At 40.7% G+C, this 23,768-nt stretch overlaps 1 protein-coding gene across 1 annotated transcript in view; it reads left to right on the forward strand.

Moving 5' to 3' along the window:
• The window catches only part of pcloa (piccolo presynaptic cytomatrix protein a), a 76,731-nt gene that overhangs the window by 37,696 nt on the left and 15,267 nt on the right, over nucleotides 1-23,768 (forward strand). Inside the window, exons 10-24 of the mRNA XM_061250694.1 lie at nucleotides 3,155-3,282; nucleotides 3,739-3,814; nucleotides 4,979-5,104; nucleotides 9,811-9,919; nucleotides 10,498-10,565; nucleotides 11,028-11,239; nucleotides 13,151-13,201; nucleotides 13,391-13,521; nucleotides 14,722-14,748; nucleotides 15,429-15,522; nucleotides 16,333-16,404; nucleotides 16,781-16,955; nucleotides 18,112-18,315; nucleotides 21,011-21,149; nucleotides 21,757-21,839. Coding sequence (XP_061106678.1) covers nucleotides 3,155-3,282; nucleotides 3,739-3,814; nucleotides 4,979-5,104; nucleotides 9,811-9,919; nucleotides 10,498-10,565; nucleotides 11,028-11,239; nucleotides 13,151-13,201; nucleotides 13,391-13,521; nucleotides 14,722-14,748; nucleotides 15,429-15,522; nucleotides 16,333-16,404; nucleotides 16,781-16,955; nucleotides 18,112-18,315; nucleotides 21,011-21,149; nucleotides 21,757-21,839 — 1,695 coding nt within the window. The remainder of the gene's footprint in view (nucleotides 1-3,154; nucleotides 3,283-3,738; nucleotides 3,815-4,978; nucleotides 5,105-9,810; nucleotides 9,920-10,497; nucleotides 10,566-11,027; nucleotides 11,240-13,150; nucleotides 13,202-13,390; nucleotides 13,522-14,721; nucleotides 14,749-15,428; nucleotides 15,523-16,332; nucleotides 16,405-16,780; nucleotides 16,956-18,111; nucleotides 18,316-21,010; nucleotides 21,150-21,756; nucleotides 21,840-23,768) is intronic.

Here is a 23,768-nt window from a genome sequence, read left to right on the forward strand (position 1 = left end):
GAAAATATTTGCAGCCCTACTTTAACTGAGAAAAACAAGAAAATAATGCATACAACTACAGTCAACCTGAAGTTGTGAGTTTGACACCCTGTGGTGTTTGATATTGATACTTGTTGTGGTACGATGTTTGTTTATCACAAAGTTTTTCTTCAAAATCCTAATTTCTTACTTTTTCCCTTTTCTTGTTTTTATCATCTTTAAAGATGATTAAAGTATGACCATCCCATTTTATATGTGTTAATTGAGCATCATTTTGTGTTATTTGTTGTTTTTTGTATTGCTAGCCTTCTGCTGGATTGAAGAGAACTTTTTAATGTTCTCTCGTATGTCACTTAAAGCCCAGTAGATGATATAAAGGATATATAGGATAGGATATTCTAAATTTACTTTGGAACCTGAATCTAAAAATATGTAATTCTCTGCATGCTCTAGATTTGCTTTTAGTTGTTATCTTTAGTGTGTAGGCTCCAGAACAGGATAAATTGCTTTAAAGATTAAAACGTGAAATAACTGTCATATACACTATATAAAAAAGTATTAATTTGCCTTGGTTGCAGCATTAAGTGACTCCCTGGTGACTTTGAGCAGAGATGATCCAAGATACACTCATGAACATATGAAAGACGGTAGAGTATTAGTTATATTTTACACTGGACCATTACCTCTCACATAGACATCATCTACTGGAAAGTTAATACTTCATTATACATGTTGGTATACATTCTCACGGTGGTTAAATGTATAAAGGAGTTCCTCAAGCATTAAGAAGTACACTCACTGAGCACTTTATTAGGTAGACCTGTACGCGAGCTCGTTAATGCAAATATTTAATCAGCCAATCATGTGGCAGCAACTAAATGCATGAAAGCAGGCAGACATGGTCAAGCGGTTCAGCTGTTTCTGACCAAATGTCAGAATGTCCATGGAATGATTTTTAGTGCCAGACAGGGTGGTTTGAGTATCTCAGAAACTGCTGATCTCCTGGGATTTTTACGCAGACATGTCTCTAGAGTTTGCAGAGAATGTTGCGAAAAACAAAAAACATCAAGTGAGCAGCAGTTCTGTAGGCAAAAACGCCTTGTTAATGAGAGAGGCTAGTGGAGAAGGGCCAGTCAAAGCTGACAGGAAGGTACGGCAACTAACCACACATTACAACAGTGGTATGCTGAAGAGCATCTCTGAACACACAACGCGTTAAACCTATTAAGTGGGTAGGCTACAGCAGCAGAAGACCGATAAGTACAAAAATACTAAGTCTAATATATACCTAATAAAATGCTCACTGAATGTATGTTATGTGTTCCGCTATTTATGACTCTATAATTGCACTGTCCCTATGGCCTGAATAATAATAATTTTTACACTCTGCCTATTGGCAATGTAACCCATTTGAAAGACTACTTTCATGAATAAACCTTATACAGGAACGGAAGTAGCATTAAACTCACAGGAATCCTGTTATAGTGTATTTATAAAGTGTTCATAAACAACTGACATGCATATGTGAAAAACAAAACACGGCACATATTCTCACAATGTAGGTCCAAGAAAACAATGTTAATTATTTGTATGCATTACTGGAGTAAATGTCCTTCTTTTGTAGAAATTCATAAATTCATAGTTTCTAAAATATAACTTTGCCACTCAGCAGGAGGCTCCAGCTGGGATACAGAAGGTGAGAGTTACAATAACATCAGAACCCATAAAGCATAAATATACTCCTGCCATACAGTATGTTTCATGGTTTGAACTGCATCTCCGTGGAACATTTTCGACCCATGAGTATCCATAACCATGTGCACCCAAGCAATCCCCAGGGCTCTCTGACATCGCATAACTGATAAATTAATGCATTCCTGTTTTATCACAACAGGACATGTCTGAGCGCAAAATATATTTTAATAATATATGTTTTAAGGTCCCCCCCCCCACCCCCACCGCTGTCCATCTAAGCCATGTTTTCCCTGTTTGACTGATCCTATCATCTTATTAATGGAGGCTAATATAGTGTACGACTCCCTTTCCTTAGCTGAGTCTGTAGGAAAAGAGAAATCACTTAGTAATCCTGGCCAAAGAAACCAAATGCATGCATGTTTAGAGCTAAGCAATTAAATCAACTGGCCTTTTATTTTCACCAGTGTGACAATCTCCAAATCACCACAGGCATATTACACTAATCACAAACATAAAGACCTAATGCTGGCAGAGCATCTGTGCTGCTGATGTCTCACCAAATACCCACTTACAAATAAGTATGGTGTGTTTTGAGACCGCTTATTTAAAGCTTTATAGGCTTATGGTTTGTTACTGCACTGTGCTCCATGATACCAGTTGTAATAAACCTGCAGATTAGACTGCTGTTAACACTTATTTAAATAAAAGACACCCAACTGTAAAACAGATTGGTGCAAAACACATAAAAATGTAAAGTTCTGGAGAAATCCATGAAACATGTTAATTATAGGGAGGTGTTTACAATTTTCCTTCTACTACAGTTGAGAGTTAACATGTAGGCAACAATAGTACTACACCTTGATCAAATTCAAAGATGTCAACTAATAAGTAAGCCTGACTGAATGTTAGTTATCTAACCAAGAAATGCCAACTTTACAAATGCTCTAGGACTATTGTTAAGATAGCTGATAGTTGAAGTTGAATATGACACTAATCACTCAATGAAGGACTATAAAGTAGGCCAAGGCTATTTACTGTAACAAAAGTTGTTACGTTAAAACATCCATGCAGTATATTGTGTGTATTTTAGGTTTTCTTTCAGTTTTTATGAGAAGGTGGTGTGTGACAAATTCAACACACTTACATTTCTTTTGCCTCAAGGACAAATCATTTGTCTTCATTCTGGACGTAATTTATTTTGGCTTTCAGTTATTCATAGATTTTTGTTTTGGGGTGGGACAAAAGGATAGCAAAGATTCCAATGACCCTATGTTCCTACCCTTCCACTACAGTCTGTCTGCATCTCCAGTACTGTCTGAAATCTGTTTTCTATCATGCCTCGGTGTACTTGTCTGTTCCTTGCATGACGTGTTGCATCTGAGTGACTGGTCAGAGCACTGTGCATGTGCAGTCACTTTCAGCGATGTTGTGTGTCATTTCTTTGGCGTGAGTGATTGATTTTTCACCTGATTTTCTGAAGCGTATCATCTGAGACGAGAGGAGACTGACTGGTTCGACAAACCCCGTGAGGCACGGCTGGAAAACGGGCACGGGGTGGACCGCAGACAGGTGATGTGCAATCTGACCTTGTCCTCAAACAGACGTAGTGTAAGGGGCAGTGGTTGTATATAGTCGCAATTTATGACTGGAACAGAAAAATATGTCAATGGATACTGAGCACTAAGCTGTGGGAAAAACTAAATCTCTGTTGCACCACATTATTTGACCTAATGACATTCGCAGTTTGTATATTTCTTGTTTTGCCAGGATTAACTATGGATATCACATTTAGACAAGGAATATTATTACATAGGAATATTTTGTTTCTATTACAAACCACCAAACATAATACATAGTGTCTGTAAAATGAGAATAAAACAAGTAAAACAGAATACTTGCTAATAATCATTTCCCCACTGTTAAGAATAAGTCTCATTGCAGTTATGTGGAATCTGGGCCATCAACTGTGTTTTCTGTGTTCTCATAAATCACACAGCACATAATTGTTGCTAAATTATAGTCCATTAATGTGCTGTAATTTCTGTTGTCTATTTTTTTCCCCAGATTAAATCAATTCACTACCCTTTCCCTCATACCAGAATCAAACTGCTGAGGGATCCAAAAGATCATAGTGTATCAGGTAAAATACATTTACAAACAGGGTTATACTGTATAGTACATTAATATATTGGACATAACTACATACACATATAATGTGGTTCAGCCACAGAAGCAATATGAATTGTGGGATTTGTACACATTTAAAAATCATTCTGTGCAGCACCATAAATCAGAGCACAGGCAGTATTTTTACTGTCCGGGTGCCCTCTAGTATTCCCTATAACGGAAACATTTAAAAATATAAAGAAAGGTTCAGGCTCTGGCAGTGTCATAATGCTTTTGCATTTTAGTCAATACCATATACCGGTATTGTATCTTCTTTCTGTTTCTTGATAGCATTTATTTCTAAACTACATCCATAATGTAGAGGGGGCAGACAACATTTTTCATGGTGTTGCTTGCTTGGGATGGTTGACCAGATTTTTTTTTTTTTTACCACATACAATACCTGTAAGTAAAAAGCAGTGGTATACTGCAGTTGCCTGTTATGACATATTCAGCTTGGATGCAACAATCTTAGCAATCAAGTGTTTAGACCTTGACAGTGATTATACAGTTGTTATGGAGATATGTCATGCAGTCAAGCTGTAGGTAGACAGCATATACTGTAGCTATGGCTATACAATGCAAAGCCCCTACTTCAGTCCTTACAGACATTTACTTGTGTCAGGCAATCTTATCTTAACACACAATACAAATACAAACAAATATACCATACATATCAGAGCTGAGTTCTTCTTCTTTGTCATCTTCTTTCTTCTTCTTTCTTCTTCTTTCTTCTTCCTTCATTTCCTTCTTCTTCTATGAAATGATCAAGATGTTGCAGAGAACAAAGCATGTTATATGGATCTTTGACATGGTGCTGTGTTTCAGGTTTCAGGTTAATTTAGGCTCTAGACATAGGCTTATATTTCTACTACTGCTAATGAGCCATTGATGCCTTATTTCAATTTCAGTTTAATTTCCATGTCAGGTCATTTTACTGAATTAAATCATCCCATGGAGATTGAATCACATCTCAAAGAACTAGACATGTTGTTGTGGAGTCAAAATGCTAAAATTGAATATTATGACATTTCTCATTATGTTTTTTGCAATTTAATTATTGCTTGAGTAGGCTTAGGAGGTACAGGCAATAATTTGGAATTGTACACCATGCCACTCTCTTGTATCTTTCATGCAGGCAATGGGCTGGGTATCAGAGTAGTTGGTGGTAAAGACATTCCTGGGAACAATGGAGACATTGGAGCCTACATTGCAAAAGTTTTACCTGGAGGGGCCGCAGAACTGACCGGAAAGATTGTCGAAGGTAAGCTTTTGAGACTGAAACAGCCATTTCTTTCCATGGGTATGGAAACATCACTGCCCCGTCATGTGAGACATAGCAACCCAGGCGTGTTCATTCTTCCATGGAGAATTCCATCGGGCCAAGGAGACTGTGGTGTCCACTTTGATTAGCAAAGCAAAAGCTAGTTTAATCTGTGCCAGCTCTGGGGCTAGAACATTTTTAAGTGGTTGGATGGGCGGGACTGGGACATGAGCGTCCCCCAGAAAGCATCATTGCGGACTTGGTCTATTGTGCTGGCATGGCAACATCCTTTCAGCTTTAGTTAGTGCCCAGGGTGCAATAAAACAGACCTGGCAGTAGCTGGGGTCAGAGAAGCACACATATGTAATTATAAATGTCTAATAACATGAAAGACATAGCTGGAGAAATAGAATCACTAGTGATACAGGTAATGGCTGTTCTGTTGTGGATCTCCTGATGTTCTTCCACCAGTCATGGTATCTACAATTGAAACAATCACAGCCCCACAGCCACAATTTTTGTACCTTTCAAACATTAATTTTACATTTGCTATCACAAATAGAGATCTATTTATTGCATATTTTAATATTTATTTTCAGCATATATGCTTCTCTAGAGCATATGGTTTACAGTGTTTTTACTGCAATGATGTCATCACACTGTGTATTATAGTGTGAATGCTTTTGTCTAGCATTGCAATCACTCTTGTTCAGAGTAGAAGTCACTGACAGTAAGCAGAATTCACATGTGATTTACAGCTCTCAAGTGATTAAAGTCAACATGCAGTATGCAAAGCTGAAGGTAGAAGCTACCATAAATTACCCAGCATTTCCACAGAAATGGAGTTACTTATATATACTTCAGTACTTATGCAAAATTACTACAGCCACAAATGCCACAAATGCAAAATGCCTCTACAGGAGAAAATATAGCATTAGCATTTGTCTGCCTTTGACTGATGTGATTAATGCTGATGTTTGCAATGCAGAGGAATGTGAGAGTGCCACATTAAAACAGAACCTGCTTTGCATGACAATTTCCTTTATGACAGAGAGAAGGTCTTACTGGCATGTGCACTAAGACAAAAAAAATTAATATTTAAGATACCTGACAGCGTAATATTCTCATTATACAGTCTATGTCGTTAACGTTGGTCCATATTTGACCTAAACCAAGAAACGAAGCAACTTGCCATTGGGTGCTATTAGAATTTAAATAACATTGAGACTGCTAGATAAAGCCTTATGAGATATAAATGCTTCAGGAAAGTTCTCTTAATAAATCACATTTCCAGTCACTGCATTATATGAAGTTTGAAGAATTATAATTATGATTTAGTTTTTAACATCAAAGTAGATCTATGGAATAGAGGCAAATGTGTGATAACCCTTTGTGTTTTAATGGGAGAAAATCTGTTTTCTCCCATTGGCTAGCCTAATTGGATTTAAAGCAGCATTACATTACCACATACCAATGGCAGGAAGCTATGAGATAGCTGTGTTATGATTTTTGAAACATCTCCTTCAGTGCAGATGTCCAGTAAATAGATACTATAGATGACATTGCTTGTTACTGCATGTCCTGATAAATGCATCGTTGTAGTTCAGTGCAACAGGTGAAAATTAGTTGTGCAAGCAGTGCTAAAAACACATTATTTGATTCAGCGGAGACAGAAAATTGGCAGACACACAATGTGTCCTGCCCATTATATAAGCAGAGTATTCTGAAAAGGCAGGCAGCTGCAGCCTGTCACTGGGGAGTCAGGAGAGCCTGCCAGTGATTGGTGGACTGGGAACAGTTTCAGGTGAGGAGGGCAAGGAAAGACCTGAAAGGACCTGCCAGCACGCTCCAATAATGTGTGGAATTAAGATGGCCGCCTCCATGGATGTCCAACAATGCCTGAATAAAACAGTTACGTAGGTTTATCCACAAAAACACCCAGATGAACAATCAGATTAAATAATAAACCTGGTGTGCGTAGGTCACTTGTTGTGGCCATTGTGAAGTTCTGGCTTCTAGCATCCATCAATGTTTTGGATGCGTTTTACATTCTCATGCTGACCGTGGTGGTTTTTTCACATGGATAGTCGACAGTGAGTATAGAAATTTCTCAGGGGTGGGGGCGGGATGGCATAGGCATACATTCATGCGTGCGGAAAGAGGGTAGCGTGATGCGCAGCTTGTGGGCGCAGCGTGATTTAGCGCTGACATATGGCATGGGCGTGTCTGAATCAGATTACTGTTTACGTAGATAGCAGCTCTGTGCGGCCAAGTCCTACAGGAAGTACCCAGGGGGCCTACTGAACCTTTCACGGCATTTCCAGAAAAGCCAAAGCCGGCTTATTTATACAGAATAAAAAAGTTTTTGTTTGTTGTTTTTATATGAGTATTGATAGAAAGCAAGTGTTTTTGTAACATCATCTTTCAGACTCAGATCCCTGGAATGAATCTAATTTGCTGTATTGATCTGTTCTGATACATGGGAGGCCCTGCGACCAGCATTCAGTTCTAGACTAAAGTCATCTGTGGCAGTGGTGTTGCATGCAGGTGATTCAAAATGGGTGTCTCATTGGTGTCCCATTTTTTAGCATGCTGGCTATGAATTATAGGTGCCTCAACAAGGATAGTAAAACAAAGGTGAGGGAAAATGCGGCAAGCACGCTGCATCAGACGTAAAATGAATTTGTTATCTCTTTGAATTTATGACACCATACAGTAGCTGGGGTTACCCATAATTTCTGCTGTGTTTCAGCCAAATCTATGCTCCAGCAGTGCGAAATATACCCCCATATCTTTTACCTCTCCTCCAAAAGCCGTTTGTATCTGTAGTGCCAAAGCTGTTTTCTACTACTGTAAGACTGGAACACATTGATAAAAACCTGCCAGCACCATAGCTTCAAACTAAATAAACAATCTTATTGTTTGTGACTTTTGTCCAAAGTGGGAGACTAAGGTGTTCTATCATAACACTGGGCCAACAAACAAGATGAAGGGTGGCTGAACTTATTTTGTGTGTCAGTGATTTTAGTCAGAAATATTGTGAGCATCTCTCCATCATGTGAACCAAAATATATTCGTAGTATGGTATACTGTACAAGCAGAAGGCAGATTGACTTTCAACTTTCAATAAAGCCTTTTTCTTGCAGTCGTTTGTAACTGGAAATGGCAATTGCAAAAAATAAAAATAAAGAAATAGCTAATAATTACGTGAAAGGCTGTTTTTCAATTGCCTTTACAGATGCACTGTATTGTAGAGCTGACTTTTACAAAAACACTTGAAGTTTTAATACCCTGTAAACATTATAGTTCACAGGACTGTTCACCGCTGGACTGTGATCTTTTGGTTTAAAGAAGTCCTATCTTTGTACTCACACTCTACATCTCTCACACTTTCTCTCACTTTATTTACTCTGTCATATTCCCTGATCCCTCTTTCCAGAGTTTCTGTGATACAGTATAAAGGCCCCATATTTCCAGATTGAAGATACATGTCAGTCTAAACAAGCCATTCCCTTGTCATCCTCAGAAAACAGCAACTAATTTATAGGTTACAAGCTTAAGATTGCTCTTCAAAACTAACTACGTGATAACTTAAACTGAAGCTGTAACATTGTACAGCAACTGTATGCAGTTTGTATGGGACTTTGTATAGCATGTACTTGAGGCATGAGATAGCACTTCTAGCCTTAATACTTAAGTTGTACCAAAAATGCTTAACAACTTGTCTGTAGTTTGGTCTGAAGGACATCTCATTGTTTGTCACAGATTGTGAGTTGCGTCGTAATCAAAAGGCATATTTGAAGACACGCTTTCACTTGTGTAAGTGGTAACTTCCCGGGAGTGTTTTGTTTGCTGTGAAGATTTTTGTTTGTTTGCCTGCTTGTTTTACTGCATGCATTTTGGAGTTTCTGCTCTTTCTGGCAAGCATTCCAATACCCTTCTGAGTAGGCAGAATTTGTATTCAAAGCCATTGGTGGTAATTTGTTAGAAAGGAAAACAACAGGGGCCCTGATTCAAACACAGCTCTGAATAATGACTACAGGAGCATTTGTCTCTTTCCGCTAAGGTAAGTTTAACAATCCGGCCATGAATAAGTGACTGCCCTAAAGAGGGAGGTCGTTTGGAGATGTCAATCACACTGACATAAATACGTAGGACGAGAGCAGAAGGGGAATTTAAAATTTGTGTGTAGAGAGAGCAGCTACTGTCTCTACAGTCTGACCTGCACATCAGAGGTATGCATGTGCTTCAACTGATAATGACTGGACTGGTGACTACAGTGGTAACGCCAGGCAGACCTGGGAATTCTACAATAAATTGAGTAGGATTTCTTCTAGGGAACATCTAAAAGGTGCTTCATCTACAGTTAAGATCTGGAGCTTTCCAGTCAGTCCTAACAGGGTGCATTTCCAAAACAATTAAGAGTGAACCTTACAAGATATGAAAAGTTTGGTTAGAGGCTGTGTGCATTTACTGTATCCCCCACTGGATTAAAAAGGCCAGTGAAAGCTGCCAGATTCTTCAACGTCAACATTATATTCCTCTGCAACGGCTGAGACCTACAGGAAGTAATGGGGTGTGAAAGAGATCGATCAGGCCTGAAACACAATGCAATGGCCTTTTGATTCCGAGGCCCGGGGTGTAACGTGATCGGCACAGCCATCAGGCCAAGGGGAGGAATGACTGAACCCTCTGGCTGTTTTCAGGAATGCAGGTCCTGGAATGGAATGGTATTCCTCTGACTGGTAAAACCTATGAAGAGGTCCAGAGCCTGGTTGGTCAGCAGTGTGGGGAGGCTGAACTGTGTGTCAGACTGTAAGTTACCTCGCACCCCGCGTCTTCCACAATCCCTGCTCGCATTTCCCGAAAGTGTTTTAATGACTGATTTCAGTTTAACCAGAAGAAGCCATTTTCTTCTCAAGTTTACTTCGCTTTAGCATGCGTTTTGTCAAAAAATGTTGCAGTATGAAATGGCCTGTTTGGTCCTGTTTTAGTGTCCCTTTACCAGTTGAAATGCACCTGAGATTGAGTGGAATTGCAAATTTTGTCCAGTGCAATAGAGGGTTTGGCAATAAAAACTTTTGAGGGTGTGTCGACTATCATAGCTGCAATTCTGGTGAGTTGACAGTTTTATCAGTATCTTTATATTGAATCAATCCAATAAGAACAAGTACCATGTTGGTTATTTTGTGTTGATGGCTTTGAAGTTGATTGTGGTATGTTCATGCATCCAGGTACAGTATGACAATACATATATCTGGTACAACATATGGTATAGCAATCGGCACACCTAGCATATTCTTGTTTCTGTGTTAAGCTTAGCATGGGAGCTGCAGTGCATCTCATGGGCTTTCCTGTGCTGTTTCCTCTCTCTTTGGATGTCTCTCTTAAAGGGATTTGAACATGCTGTCGGATTCTGAACACCCTCAGCATTTGGAGCTGCACGACCAGACAAAGCCCGGTAAGTTCTCCCGTAATGCCCTTCTCCCCCGTTATCATCACACACTTGCCCTTGCTCTGGCTCACCGTTAATTAAGGGAGGACTGATAAGATAACAAGTTGGCTCTCTAGTCACACAGCAGCATTAGTGCACCATCAGTCCAGCATAAGCCTGGCACAGGTGAGCTGCCTGCCTGGTTGAGATTGTGCCGTCGTGACGGTGCCGGGCATTGGGGCTGCACGCGTATTTACCACCTTTCATTTCCAGATAAAAGGTGACCTCATTACTTCGTGACAGATACGCTCTACTTGACTGCTCTCGGAAAGGTTGGGATAGATTTGAAGATGGGGAGATTTGGAGGACTTGTTTTAGAACGCTTTTGAAATATGTGAAATATTCACAATCTTAATGGCAGGTTGGCGGGTTTACCTCAGGTGAGATAATGCAGTATAAGGCATGTCGAGGCCTGGGCTGTGTCTTTAGGAGACAAGCAGAGGTCCCCAGGAGTAGACCCTAAACAGCTGGCTGCAGAGCTCCAGAAGGTGTCTCAGCAGCAGACACCCTCCACAGTGCTGTCCGCGTCGGAGAAAGGCCCGCACATCCACTCCGGCACAGCATCGGCCGGCTCCAGCGCCGTGCCCAGCCCCGGCCAACCCGCCTCCCCGTCCGTCAGCAAAAAGAGGCACGGCAGCAAGGTACGAACCCCAGACACTGTCTGCACAGCGAAAAGGAGGAAGCTCACATTTCTGAGATAAAACTGCAGTGACACTCCGGCAAAAACACTGCCAATTCATCCACCCCAATCCATAACTCAGCAGACTGTGTTGGATATTTGCTTACCACCCTTAGACACTTCCAAATCTTACATTTGAATACTGGCAACAGCAGTGATGTGCAATTGCAATTCAAACCTGCAGCCATCCAAAATGTACTTTTAAGCAATTAGCTGGCAAACATGGGGGCATGCAGGCAGTGTAGGTTCAGGCAATGAACAGTACTGATGGTAAGTCAAACAAGGTCACAACCAGTCATAGCAGGCAATAATATTACAACATAAATTTAGATGCCATAGTAGGTGCAAGAGGGCAATAGAGAATGTACATTGTATAGGAAGAGGAATAATAAAGGATATAGTTTATTATAAGAATGGCTAGTAAACCCACGCAAAATGTTGAGTATTAGGTGTTTTAGTCATTTGTGTGTTCAGTGTTACATGAGCAAAAATGCAGTTTAAATATTTCATTCTGCAACACAACATGATTTCCTCTGATTCCAGTTCTTGCCAATTACAAAACTGGAGGTCCAGGACACATTTTCAAATACAAATAATTTACTACAGCATGGTCAGGATTATTATAGTGCCTGTTTTAAGTATATGCTAGAAGTCTCACTTTCCATACTTAATTTATTTGACGGTAATTAGACCTTAAATTGGGGAGGATTACTGCTTCACATGGGTTATTTGTGATTATGTTGGCCAGTATGTTCTCTTACTATAGAGTTCTGTTCTGCATCCAGATATTTGTTGCTATATAGCACAGGTGAGGCAAAATAATCTGTGTACTGTACTTGTCTGTGTGTGGCTGTATGTGTATGTGCATTATGCAATATGTTTTCATTCCCACAAACCTCACATTGCCAATTCATATCCACTGTGTTTTCCTTCATTTCCCCCTGACACTAAATCTTGTTAAGGCGCTGCAACAAATAAAATCAACATTTATTTTCCACAGTTGTCCTGCCACTCAAACTCAAATCCATTTTTCTCTCTACATGTTTCAGTTCAGAAAGCAGTGTTCTCTCTCTCCAACAATACCACCACCTTGATTCATACATATTTCAACACAGTACTTATCTATAAATAGGATTTTATGTTCAGGTCCTTGGTGGGGCTTGTTACAAGACCATCCATTATTTCTTGTATGCTTCAGGTGTGTTTTTGCAATGGCCTATAAATGTTTTGGACATATCATCATTTCTCTTTGCGTCTTTGATCCCCATCTTATTCTGACCTTGCCCTCTGTCTGAAGGTAGTGGGTTTGTCACATACCTCCAGTGCCTCATGGACACATATGCAGGAGCCAGTTGTATACGTCTGGCATTTAGCATTCAAATTTGACTAAAATGGATGTCCCAAAGACACCTGCAGGAAGGAGATAGCACCTCAGCAAATGAATAATGTATGCCCCCTTTTTCATTTCTGAAGAAGAAAATGGGTTTGTAATGGAAGTGTGCAATCATTGCTATCTGATGTATATCTGCTGGTGTCTACTTACCATGTGGCCCCATGAAACACCAGTGGCTTATACCAGAGTCTGATTAGCTCTGTGACCTGGAGTATCCTGTAAAGTCCGAGCAGGACCACTGAGCATATGGCTTTCTCGCTAATCCAGTAATGAAGGATTCTAAGCACTACTGCGGTTTCAGGGCCAAATATTGCATGAGGTGCCACTTTACTAGTGCACTTATCCTTACTTATGCACAGTCCCATAAGATACTATAGGTATACATTTTAATCAGTAGTCTGAAAAGGTTTTCAGTTAGAAATGCTTAGGTAAGCACACACTGTGCTGGATGCTAAATGATCTCTTCCTGCTGTTTTTCAGTCTGCAGAAGCTGTGAAGACTCAGTCACACCCAGTCTCAGGTGAAATACAGGTACAGTACAGTTCACTGACCTCATGTGCTTTAGCACATTCTCAAACAGGATTTCATTTTTTGAATGTGACACTATGGAGTTTTCATTGTGACATATTTTTTACCTATTAAGTAGACTGGTGTAGATGTTAAAGCCCAGGTACAGGTATATCAAATCACACTTTTTCCCCTAAAATTTCAATTCCTCAGCTCCAAATAAATTACGACAAGAATCTTGGAAACCTGATCGTCCATGTGCTGCAAGCAAGAAACCTGCCCCCAAGGGACAACAATGGCTACTCAGACCCTTTCGTTAAAGTTTATCTCCTGCCAGGCAGAGGGTAGGTGTCACCGTGAATAATGGCAAACAGCTCCTTAGATCAGGAGAGGGCTTACTGGGATATACAGGAAATTCTTTCCCATACGTTAAGTCGTGTCCCCATGAGAGTTATTATATAGGTCAGTACTGGCATAAAAGGGTTTACAGCATGAAGAAAGTGAAAATATGAAGAGTGTAATTGCAGTTTTACAGTAAATTTGAAGTTGATCCATGTCTGAGTGATTCAATAGCCTGGGGCTGCATGTGGTTTGTGTTTACTTTGGAAGGTGCTTATGTGGAGACTTGCCAAAAGCATAAGATAAATTATACAGAAAATAAGTTTACCTTCATGAAGGTGGTCATCTATTAAAAGATTTTTTGTTATCCGATAGCATTTTAAATGCGATTATTAACAAATTCAATAACTTGTCGGTTTTATAGTTTGAGAGGGACGAGTGTAATTTTTTCCTCCTTCCAATAGCCAAAAACACGAGGAAGGTCAAGTCTGTAATTCATCTCGCCTGACTGTTGTTCAGTGCTTACTTTTGTTTTCCTGCACACAAAAAGTTATTTTGCCATATTATGACATGTTTACTCTGCACTGTGTTATGAAATATTAATAAGGACTGGCACTTGGAAATACAGTTTAACATTGCTTTCCTTTCATAATGTAATATTTATCACAAAATGTCAGGCTTTTACCCAGAATCATTGCTCTGCAGCAGTTGAATGTCAAGTTAAGCAAACTATTCTTTCATTTATTTTTTGAAGAATGATTTCCTTCATTCTCGAAAACAAAGATATTCTTGTTTACTGTTCTTCATCAATTAAAGACAATTAAAGATTAATTTGATCTTTTCTAAAGGCAATCTCCACCATAACTTTGGCAGGTGTTGCTGCCTTTCAGGAACCAGTCTGTGAGCAAGCTGCAAAATCAATGTCTTCCAATTGCCTTGTAATAGTATCCTCAGTCTCAAAATGGAAAAATCTTTGTTGTTAATGTGATCATGATCAAACTACATTATATCTACCCTCTTTACCTTATTCTATTAAAGGACAATGCCGACAGGAGGGCCTTCAATTTCTGTTTGTCTCGGGCTCCGTTAAGGCTTATAACCCTGGTTTTTATTTCTTGCATGCCCTTCTTTATCTCCTTCTTGCTTCTCTGACTTATTTATTTGTCTAATTTGCATTTGCTGCAAATCATCGGACATATTTCCAGCCAAGTGATGGTTGTCCAGAACGCAAGGTAGTGTGGCGCTTCTCCTCCCTCTTTCGCACTGTGCTTCACATCCCTCAGCATTTCCCCTGCTATCAGTGGGCTTGTCTTCTCCTTGTGTAGCAAGGGAACCGGACCTCACTGCTCTCAAGCATCCTATGATTGTCTAATAGTGAACTCTGGTGCAATGAGAGATTAAAAAGGTCACAGAAGAAGACGTTTCAGTGATAAGGCCGATCACGATTGGTCAGTTGGATGGCGATATCTAACCGTGTAGTATTAGACAATCCCATTGCTTTCATTGCGTGTGCAACTGAAGTTAATATTAGATCTGTAATTCTATATCTCATCTCATTTCACAGTAGATCTGTTGTTTTCTTGGGAAGCTGTTTTCTTCACATATGTGTTCTCTTTGTGTCAGTGGAATGCTCAGACTAATAGCATTTCTTATACCATTTTATTTTCCTTTTTATGTCTGTATGTCGACAGTTCCTGTAAATTGTGATACTTGTATCAATATTTAATTCATTTCACTGCATTAACCTAAGATATAGCGCACTGCGATATGTCAATACAGGTGTGCAAACTTTCTCACGTTACACACCTTAAGAGATGAGGCTAACTGCAACATTTCTGATACATGTCCAGCACATCTGAAGTGCAGACTAGTGTTCCCTGAGTAAACTTTTATCTTCTCTGTTTAATCACAGTGCTGAGAACAAGAGAAGAACAAAGCATGCGCAGAAGAGCTTGAACCCAGAATGGAATCAGACTGTGATTTATAAAAACATCCACCTGGAGCAGGTAGATATTCTGTCACATATCTTTTGCAGAGGCTCTCTTTTTCAGTGATTTCTGACAGAGCAGCTGCATGAGCCAAAAGGCAATGTTCAGTGCAACTGATATCCACGCATTGCATGGCTAGATCAAATTAAAAGCTTCAAAAGAGCCAGGAGTCTGCCCCCTGTGTTCCACACTCATCTAGACGTTCAGGCTCAATCAGCGAGAGCTATGAGATCAAGTGTCATCGTTTCTGCCGAGTTGTTGCCTGTCATTTAAATTGAGTTTTTTGTGTGAGTGTTTTTACCTCAAAGGGATTTCCATGCATCTGTGATACACAGATGTTCAACAATTTCAGAAGAATTTCCCGACAGCATTTGTTTGTCCTATTATGATTTCTTATAGAAGACTCTGCTTTGGTTTGCCTCTACCACAAGGCCAATTAATAACAATCCTGAATGCTATGGCTTAATTTATCCTGAACGGCAGCCAGCAATGTGGACTTGTGGAGCACTTCTTAAGCGTGAAGTAGACATGGGAACTGGGGGAGATTCTTCTGAACATTTCCAGGGGGACACCCATACCCCAAAACAGTTTCCGGGTTGAAATCCTCCCTCAGGTTACCATAATCAATGCCTCAGACATGGCTCAATTTCCCCCAGTGCAAGGGGGACCTTGACCTTGGGAGTTTAAGTGAGGCCTATCAGTTACACTGATGCCTCGGGTGAAAACAATGACATTTTGGTGTTGTCCTTTGAGTCAATGTGAAAGCAGAGGAGAGTACTATTGCCCAAGTTGTTTTCCCTGTTAATTTTAATATGTCTGTAACTCTAGATCAAGAAGAAGACCCTCGAAGTGACAGTGTGGGACTATGACAGATTTTCATCCAATGACTTTCTTGGAGAAGTGAGTATAGACTTGTGGTCAGATTCTTAAATGGAAGGCCGGTTTGCAGTAAGGTCCAGACTTATTTAGTCACAACATCTTTTATTGATACCTAAAAACTAGCAAACCTCAATTTTTTTTATGTCACATTCATGAATGTGCTGTTGTGGTATAGAAAAATAAGCAGTACTAGAGCGATATATATGACCTAAACCTTCCTTTGTCAACCAATTATTTTCACACATGATTCAATTTATACTAGTATGAACAAACACTCTCAACCATATACATATACATAATGTACATGTACATAATGTCTCTCTCACACACACACACACACACACACATAAACACACACTACCTCTCCTCACCATAACAAACCGTTTGTTGCTTCCAGGTACTGATTGACCTGTCGAATACCGTCCAGCTGGACAACGTCCCACGCTGGTTCCCCCTGAAGGAGCAGAGTGAGAGCCAGGAGAGGTCCCACTCCAGCCAGGGCAGCCAGCAGTCCCCCAAGCCCTCTGTCATCAAGAGCCGGAGCCACGGCGTCTTCCCCGACCCCTCCAAGGGTAGGACGTCCTCATGCACTCAGCTCTTAAAAACACCCTACTTTTTCTTTCTTCGTATCATACATCCTAGCTTTTCGCACCATGCGTTTTTTTTTTTTTTTGGTGTGTACTCGTTTTGTTTATTTACGTCAACCCCATGCATACTCTCAGCCCAGAGTGCAGAATGCATCCTTTAGCCGTGGATATCACTGGCTCCATTCAAGGCTCTGCCGTGCAATGAATGAGGCCTGCACTGTAGAAACATGCTCCAGTGCTGAAGGAAATAACAGTGGAGAAGTTCAGGGGTCCTACATGCAGAGCGTACCGCTCAGTAGTGTCCCAACTCATGGCGGTGACACCCACTCCATCTGCACACAGCAAGCAGTGGAGAGAAGACTGCCGCCACTCAGCCTAAGGTGGCCATGTTTGCTTTGGTCAGAGGTTTCCAATTTTGGGTGTGTATTCAGACAGAAAGGGGGAGGGTTGATGAAGGTTAATGGAAAGGCATAGTGCAGAATGGGGGGGGGGGGGTTCTTGGCTTTAGAAAATATTCTATTAACAAAGGAGTGCCTGAAAAAAGTTTGGGATACCCTGTCTTAGGTCATGTCCTTTGTTCAGCAATGGCAGTCTCAAGGGTTTCATTTAGTTGAGGAACAATTGGCCCTTACAAACAAGGACATTGTGGGTGTGTGTAATTGTAAAAGACAACCATAAAAGTCGATGATAGTGGTATATTGCCTTATCTTGCTGTAATTAACTGATATGAAAAGCAGTTATTCCCTCCCACAAAGAACACATCCAAAGGGTATACTATAACAACACAGTGCAATATCTCTAAACGTACCTTCATAATGACTTTATTACTGTAAGTGCCATGTTATTTCCTTTCACAAATATTTCTTATTTAAAAATGGATAAATATAGAAGCTGGTAAGCAAAACTAAGACATGCTAACAATACATAAATAGAGCGCCCAGACTGCAGTGTAGAACAGAATGCAAATGTAAAATGAATATACCTGCAGGTTATTGGGCATAGGCGGTGACGCACAGAATGCGAGAACATGCATATGAATAAATAAAATCACATTTATACATCTACATATTGATACATGAGCATTGTAATTGGTTTGATGTTAAACTTAATGTTAAAGCCAATGACGGACCTGTTGTTTTAGACATGCAGGTGCCCACTATTGAGAAATCTCACAGTAGCCCCGGCAGTTCCAAGTCGTCCTCGGAGGGACACGCGCGCTCTCACGGACCGTCCCGCAGTCAGAGCAAAAGCAGCGTCACTCAGGCGCACCTCGAGGACGCGGGGGTCGCCATAGCAGCGGCCGAAGCAGCCGTTCAGCAGCTCCGCCTCCAACCAAGTAAACCACGCAAATAACTTCCTCAGCATGGCAGCTTCCATGTCATCTGTTGCTCCCCTTTGTTCTTTCGTTCTCGTTTCTTCTATTTATTTCCCCCCGTTCCTCTCTTTTTGGTTTCGCCCTTTGACTCTTGTGAACACTGGTCTGCTCACGGCTTTTTTTTCCCTTGTTTGTAATCACGTGTGTAGCTGGCCTTCCTCACCGAGCTCACCCTTGGCAAATTTAAGTAGTTCCTTTTTATTTACCAAAAACAGAGAGTGAAACTGGCTGTTTAAATGAAGGACATAATTGTAAATTCTCATCTATGAAGTAGTTCAGAGGAAACACAAGCCTGTAATATCGGCTTTATTTAAACTTGTTTATAAACCTAGGCTCTCTTCAGCTAAAATCTTGCCAAAGTGCCATAAAATAAATCAGATGACTCTATAGTTTATTTTAGGCTACTTATGTTTTTCACATAATTGTTGCCAAATTACATAGGTATGTCCAAAATTAAATGTTGTTTTTGTTGTGTAGTATTCTTTAAACCTAAAATGCCTTCAGAAAACAGCAGTTCAATAGCTCCTCAATAAACATTCAATAGCTCCTCTCAAATAGCTACTTTAAAACATAATGCTAATGCAATAATGCAGTTCTTTAAAATTTTAAATTGCGCTCTTTTAGATTTTTTGAAGCTCTTATCTTATTATATGCATCTACCTAATTAGCACAAAATGTGTGCTTGAGCACACCTAGGTAAGGGAGAGATGTTTATTTAAATACTACGTGTGAACGTGTTGGTGCAGTTCCTCAGCGTTGTGCCCTTAAGATCCCCACCCACCCCGAGTTTGTCTCCCCATCCCAAAGTTTAGAAGTCAGGATCGCACCTGCACAGCAAGACCGGTCCTTGCAATGCAAAAACAATCAAGAACATTTGAACTCTCACTGGACATCTATGCCCATTGCGTTGCTTTTTCTCTGAAGTTGCTGTACAATAAGGCTGTCACACGGCTATCACAGAATCCGCACATCTGTCAAACAGCCAGTTTTGAAACTGCTCGACCTTTTTGAGTTGCTGTGCATGCGGTCTCCCTTTTTTTGTGCCTACCGGACCACGACGCACCTTGGTTGAGACAATGACACAAAACCTCTGGGAAGGGAACACCTTGTGTTTTGCATGCGTTTTGACGCGTACAGTAAGCTGATTCCATGCGAGGATACATACTCTGGGTTTCCATTTCACCCTCACGTTTGGCGGCAGTTCATAAAAGCAGTCGCACCAAGAAGCACCACAGGCACAGCATAGCGGGAGTCCTGACAATTCACAGGACTCAGTCCGACTATCTCCCGGCGCCAGCCAATGAAATGAAAGACACAAGTCAGCTGACCATCAGGAAAATGATGTCTGAAGGAACGCCAAAGAAGGATGGAGGTGAGAAATATGCGTCTCGTCAAGAGACAAGAGGCGTAAAGTATAACTAGGATGACCATAGATTAATACATTAAAAAAAAAACTGTTTCCTCAATAATTCATGATGTGGACCATTTCTATGATTGGTTTGCTAATACCAGAAAGCGAATGTTGGATTTTAATCCAGCAGCTGTTCATCTGTTTTCATGTTTTAAATTGTAAATTTCAGACAGTACATGGAGGGAGGTTATCTGTGAGTGCATATGCTCAATAACCTCCAGGACTAAATAACTCATGAAATGGTATTAGTCCACACATTTTGGTTCAGATGTGAGAAAAGGCACACATGAATTATCCTGACGGGTCTCATGCCAACTCACACATTCCATATCATATTTCATACTTAATCTGCAGCAATTTTAATTAACCCATTAATTTTCTTTTAAACGTACTAACATTAATATGCCTGTGCAAGTATGCGGTTCTCTGTCAGAGTTCTAACTACATCTAAAGAATGTGATAAATGTGTCGAATCACAATACAGTTTTAAAATTCAAACAAGCCTCATAGGTATAACTGTAGATAAATTAAGTGACAATAAATTACGTGGGAAATTGCTTGACTGGGCTACATAACAATTAAACAGGACTGAAAGAACTTATTTTATGTAAATATAAGACACATAAAATAATTGCATGATAAACAACAATAAATGCATTGTCCTTTAAGGATGATAGATTGCCATCAATTAAATACTTTGGAATGTTGCATTTAATTTTGTATGAATATGTTTACTTTGCTGTGTGGCTTGTAGTGCATAATATTCATTTGTCTAATGTTTGTTTTCATTTATTAAGCTCATAAAATGTGCTTATGATTCGTCCATGCTTACTCTAATATAAGAATGAACTAATACCTAAAAACATGCGCATGTGCAAGTTGTGGCAGCACATTCAGTGTGTGTGTTCTTGGCATCCATGGCTATGTGTGCTTATTTTTGGAAAATTGTGAAGGTGCTGTCTATGCAACTGTCTTTTCCATGGAATTGATTAATCCAGCTTGAAAATGGAAGTTAATTCAATGGCTTGTTGCCATGCGATATTCAACGGGATACATGTGAGAGAAACAGGTGTGAACCTGCTCTTTATCGAGCTACAGACGGGCAGAACACACGACTGTACGCGCCTTCCTGCACGGCCTGGGGGGTCCCTCTCCACTAAAAGCCCCGTTACCCTCGGGCCCCGCGGGGCAGCCGGCGTGGTGGGCGCGGCCGCAGGCTCCCTCCGTTTACAGTGCTGTTCGTTCCCCGTGCAGCAAGGTCTGGCCACAGGGCGACGGACGCCACCGCGACGACCACGTCTTCCACCAGCAGCCTGGGGAGCAGCGGCCTGACCCTGGACGAGGAGGGCGGCACCAACGCCGTCGACAGCGCCATCTTCCAGGTCCCTCGCATGTGAGTCCCCGCCTCTCCTGATGCGCAGTCTTAGTGCTACCGGTGGAATAAATCCTGTCCACTTTCCAACTATGAACTTTAGAAAAATCCATCCTGTTTTAACTAAGCCCTCTGCAATTTACCCACATTACCATGAATCTAAAAGATATTGATATTTCATTTCTTTGTAACGAGCACATATCCTGGCCGTTGCTCTTGCTCTTGGTTTTGTAAGCAGATCAATACCACCAGCCTGCTGACAGCCTGCTGTAGGCTGCCTCTAATGCAAATGGCTAGATAAATGATCCTCATCCTCTCTCAACCTCAAGCTCATCCCGTTTTATTGAAGGGTCAGGGAAGAGCTGCATAACACTTCATAATTCTTCTTGTAAGCGATCTGAAATGTTTTAGGCTAGTTTATAACCATCAATATTAGATATATATATGTGTTGAAAATCATCATGGAAGTGTTGATGATTCATATTCGCATACTTATGTTCAGGACGAAATCAAAACGATAAACATTTTCACAATCTGGGCTTAAGAAAACTGCTAATAATGTTATGAGGTACAGTAGACATGCCTTGCGTCATAGATAGTAACGCAGATCATTTGTCATTTTGAATAGCGGGAAAACAATCCCAAACGGCACAGACAAGACACGGGGATCAGACCCTCTGAAGCCTTCCCTGGGCCTTGGTGATACAGAAGGTAAGAAAGCTGCACAAAAGGCTAGGCTAATATTATCACATTATCTGCAGTGTGCTTTGTCCAGGATATTAGTGATGAATGAGTTTAACCCTCAGAGTCCAAAGCATTTTGGCTACATTTCTTAGATTCTAAGCGCATTTCATGGTTCGAAAATATGTTAAGAAATGTTTGTTTTTTAACGTTTGAGTAGGATGAGTGCTTTATTTCCCAGTTTCAGAGGGTTGAGCAAGTGTCTCATGGGACAAGAAAATTGTAACAGAGAAGCTGAATATAGTTATTATATAGTTTGTATGATAGATATTTTCTCAAGAAGCACTTTTGATGGAGTGGGAGAAAAGGTGCAATTGCTTCAGACACTAGTGATGGTCCTGGCTGGGTGATACACAGTAGCTAATGTAGTAACTAATCTCTTTGGACTTTGGATGGTCCTAAAAAAAGTACTGATGAAACAAATCTAACACATTTGAGTAGATTCATTCATTCATTCATTATCCTAACCCGCTTATCCTGAACAGGGTCGCGGGGGGCTGGAACCTATCCCAACATACATTGGGCCAAAGGCAGGAATACACTCTGGACAGGTCGCCAGTCCATCGCAGGGCACACACACCATTCACTCACACACTCATACCCACGGGCAATTTAGACTCTCCAATCAGCCTAACCTGCATGTCTTTGGACTGTGGGAGGAAACTGGAGTACCCGGAGGAAACCCACACGAACACGGGAAGAAAAATGCAAACTCCACACAGAGAGGCCCCAGCCGACGGGGATTCGAACCCAGGACCTCCTTGCTGTGAGGCGGCAGTGCTACCTACTGCACCATCCGTGCCACCCATTTAAGTAGATATAAAATAAAAAATAGGTAGAAACACACATTTGCAGATATTTGTTAGTCAGTTTTAAGAACAGAGTGCTTTATATAGGAGAAGCTAATGCTTGCTTCATAAGCTAGTGCTACAGCAAGTCAGATGCTTAGTAGCTTGATAGTATGGGTGAATAGCTAGCATCATCCAACACTACCAAAATAAAAAATATTTACTATTGCTAATTATTGCTAATGATATTGCTAATTAGATACAAGCTTCACCGTGCTTGATCGCACATTGTAATCAAACAGCCAGTGGCTAACACATAACAAAATTGCACTTAGGCTTTGGGCCCCAGTTTGGCCAGAGGTGGCATTGATCGCCAGGCAGAAGCCCTTTCTGTGTGAATTACACAGTCAATGGTCATCTCTATTAGCACTGTGGAGAAAGCGTATCCTGAGGAAGAATAATCTCAAATAATGGGCTGGTATATGAGCTCCTCCCACTGAAGCTTCAGTCTTTCAGGGTGAAAGAACAGCCTGCACATCCTGTACAGCCTTAGAGAGCTATAGGAGACAAAGGGAAATGTAAAGTCAACATGCAATGTGGATTATGCTGACTGATCTTACAATTGCCGTGACCACGAGAATGTAACATTTAAATGTTTTGTTGTTGTTGATGGATCGGTTCAATTTGCCTCCAGCAGATCTGGAGCCCTTCCCAATGCTTAAAATCGTTTTCTGCACAGATTGCTAGGCATTTGGTTTCCATTAAATGAACAGCCTTTTGCTGTCGTGATTTTAAAAAAAAGGAAAAAAGAATTTGCACCCCTTTCTTGCCTTGGTACAATTATGAACACCTTAGTGACAATAGGCCGATGTATACTACCCCTGTAACCCCGGTAAACGGTAGATATAAACATACCAGGTAGGTACGGTATGTTGTATATGGGTTTAACATACATTGAGTTTGTGTACAAGCACACTAGGGGTGCATTTGGTACTACCACATGGTACACTACTCAAAAGGTACCTGGGAATATTTTTCTGTACCGGCAGCATGGCTCTTGTGTGGTCACATGCAATTTGCATATGTGCATGGTGCCTGAAGATTTGCTTCC

Source organism: Conger conger, chromosome 8 (genome assembly GCF_963514075.1).
Source record: "Conger conger chromosome 8, fConCon1.1, whole genome shotgun sequence".
Taxonomy (NCBI): Eukaryota; Metazoa; Chordata; class Actinopteri; order Anguilliformes; family Congridae; genus Conger; species Conger conger.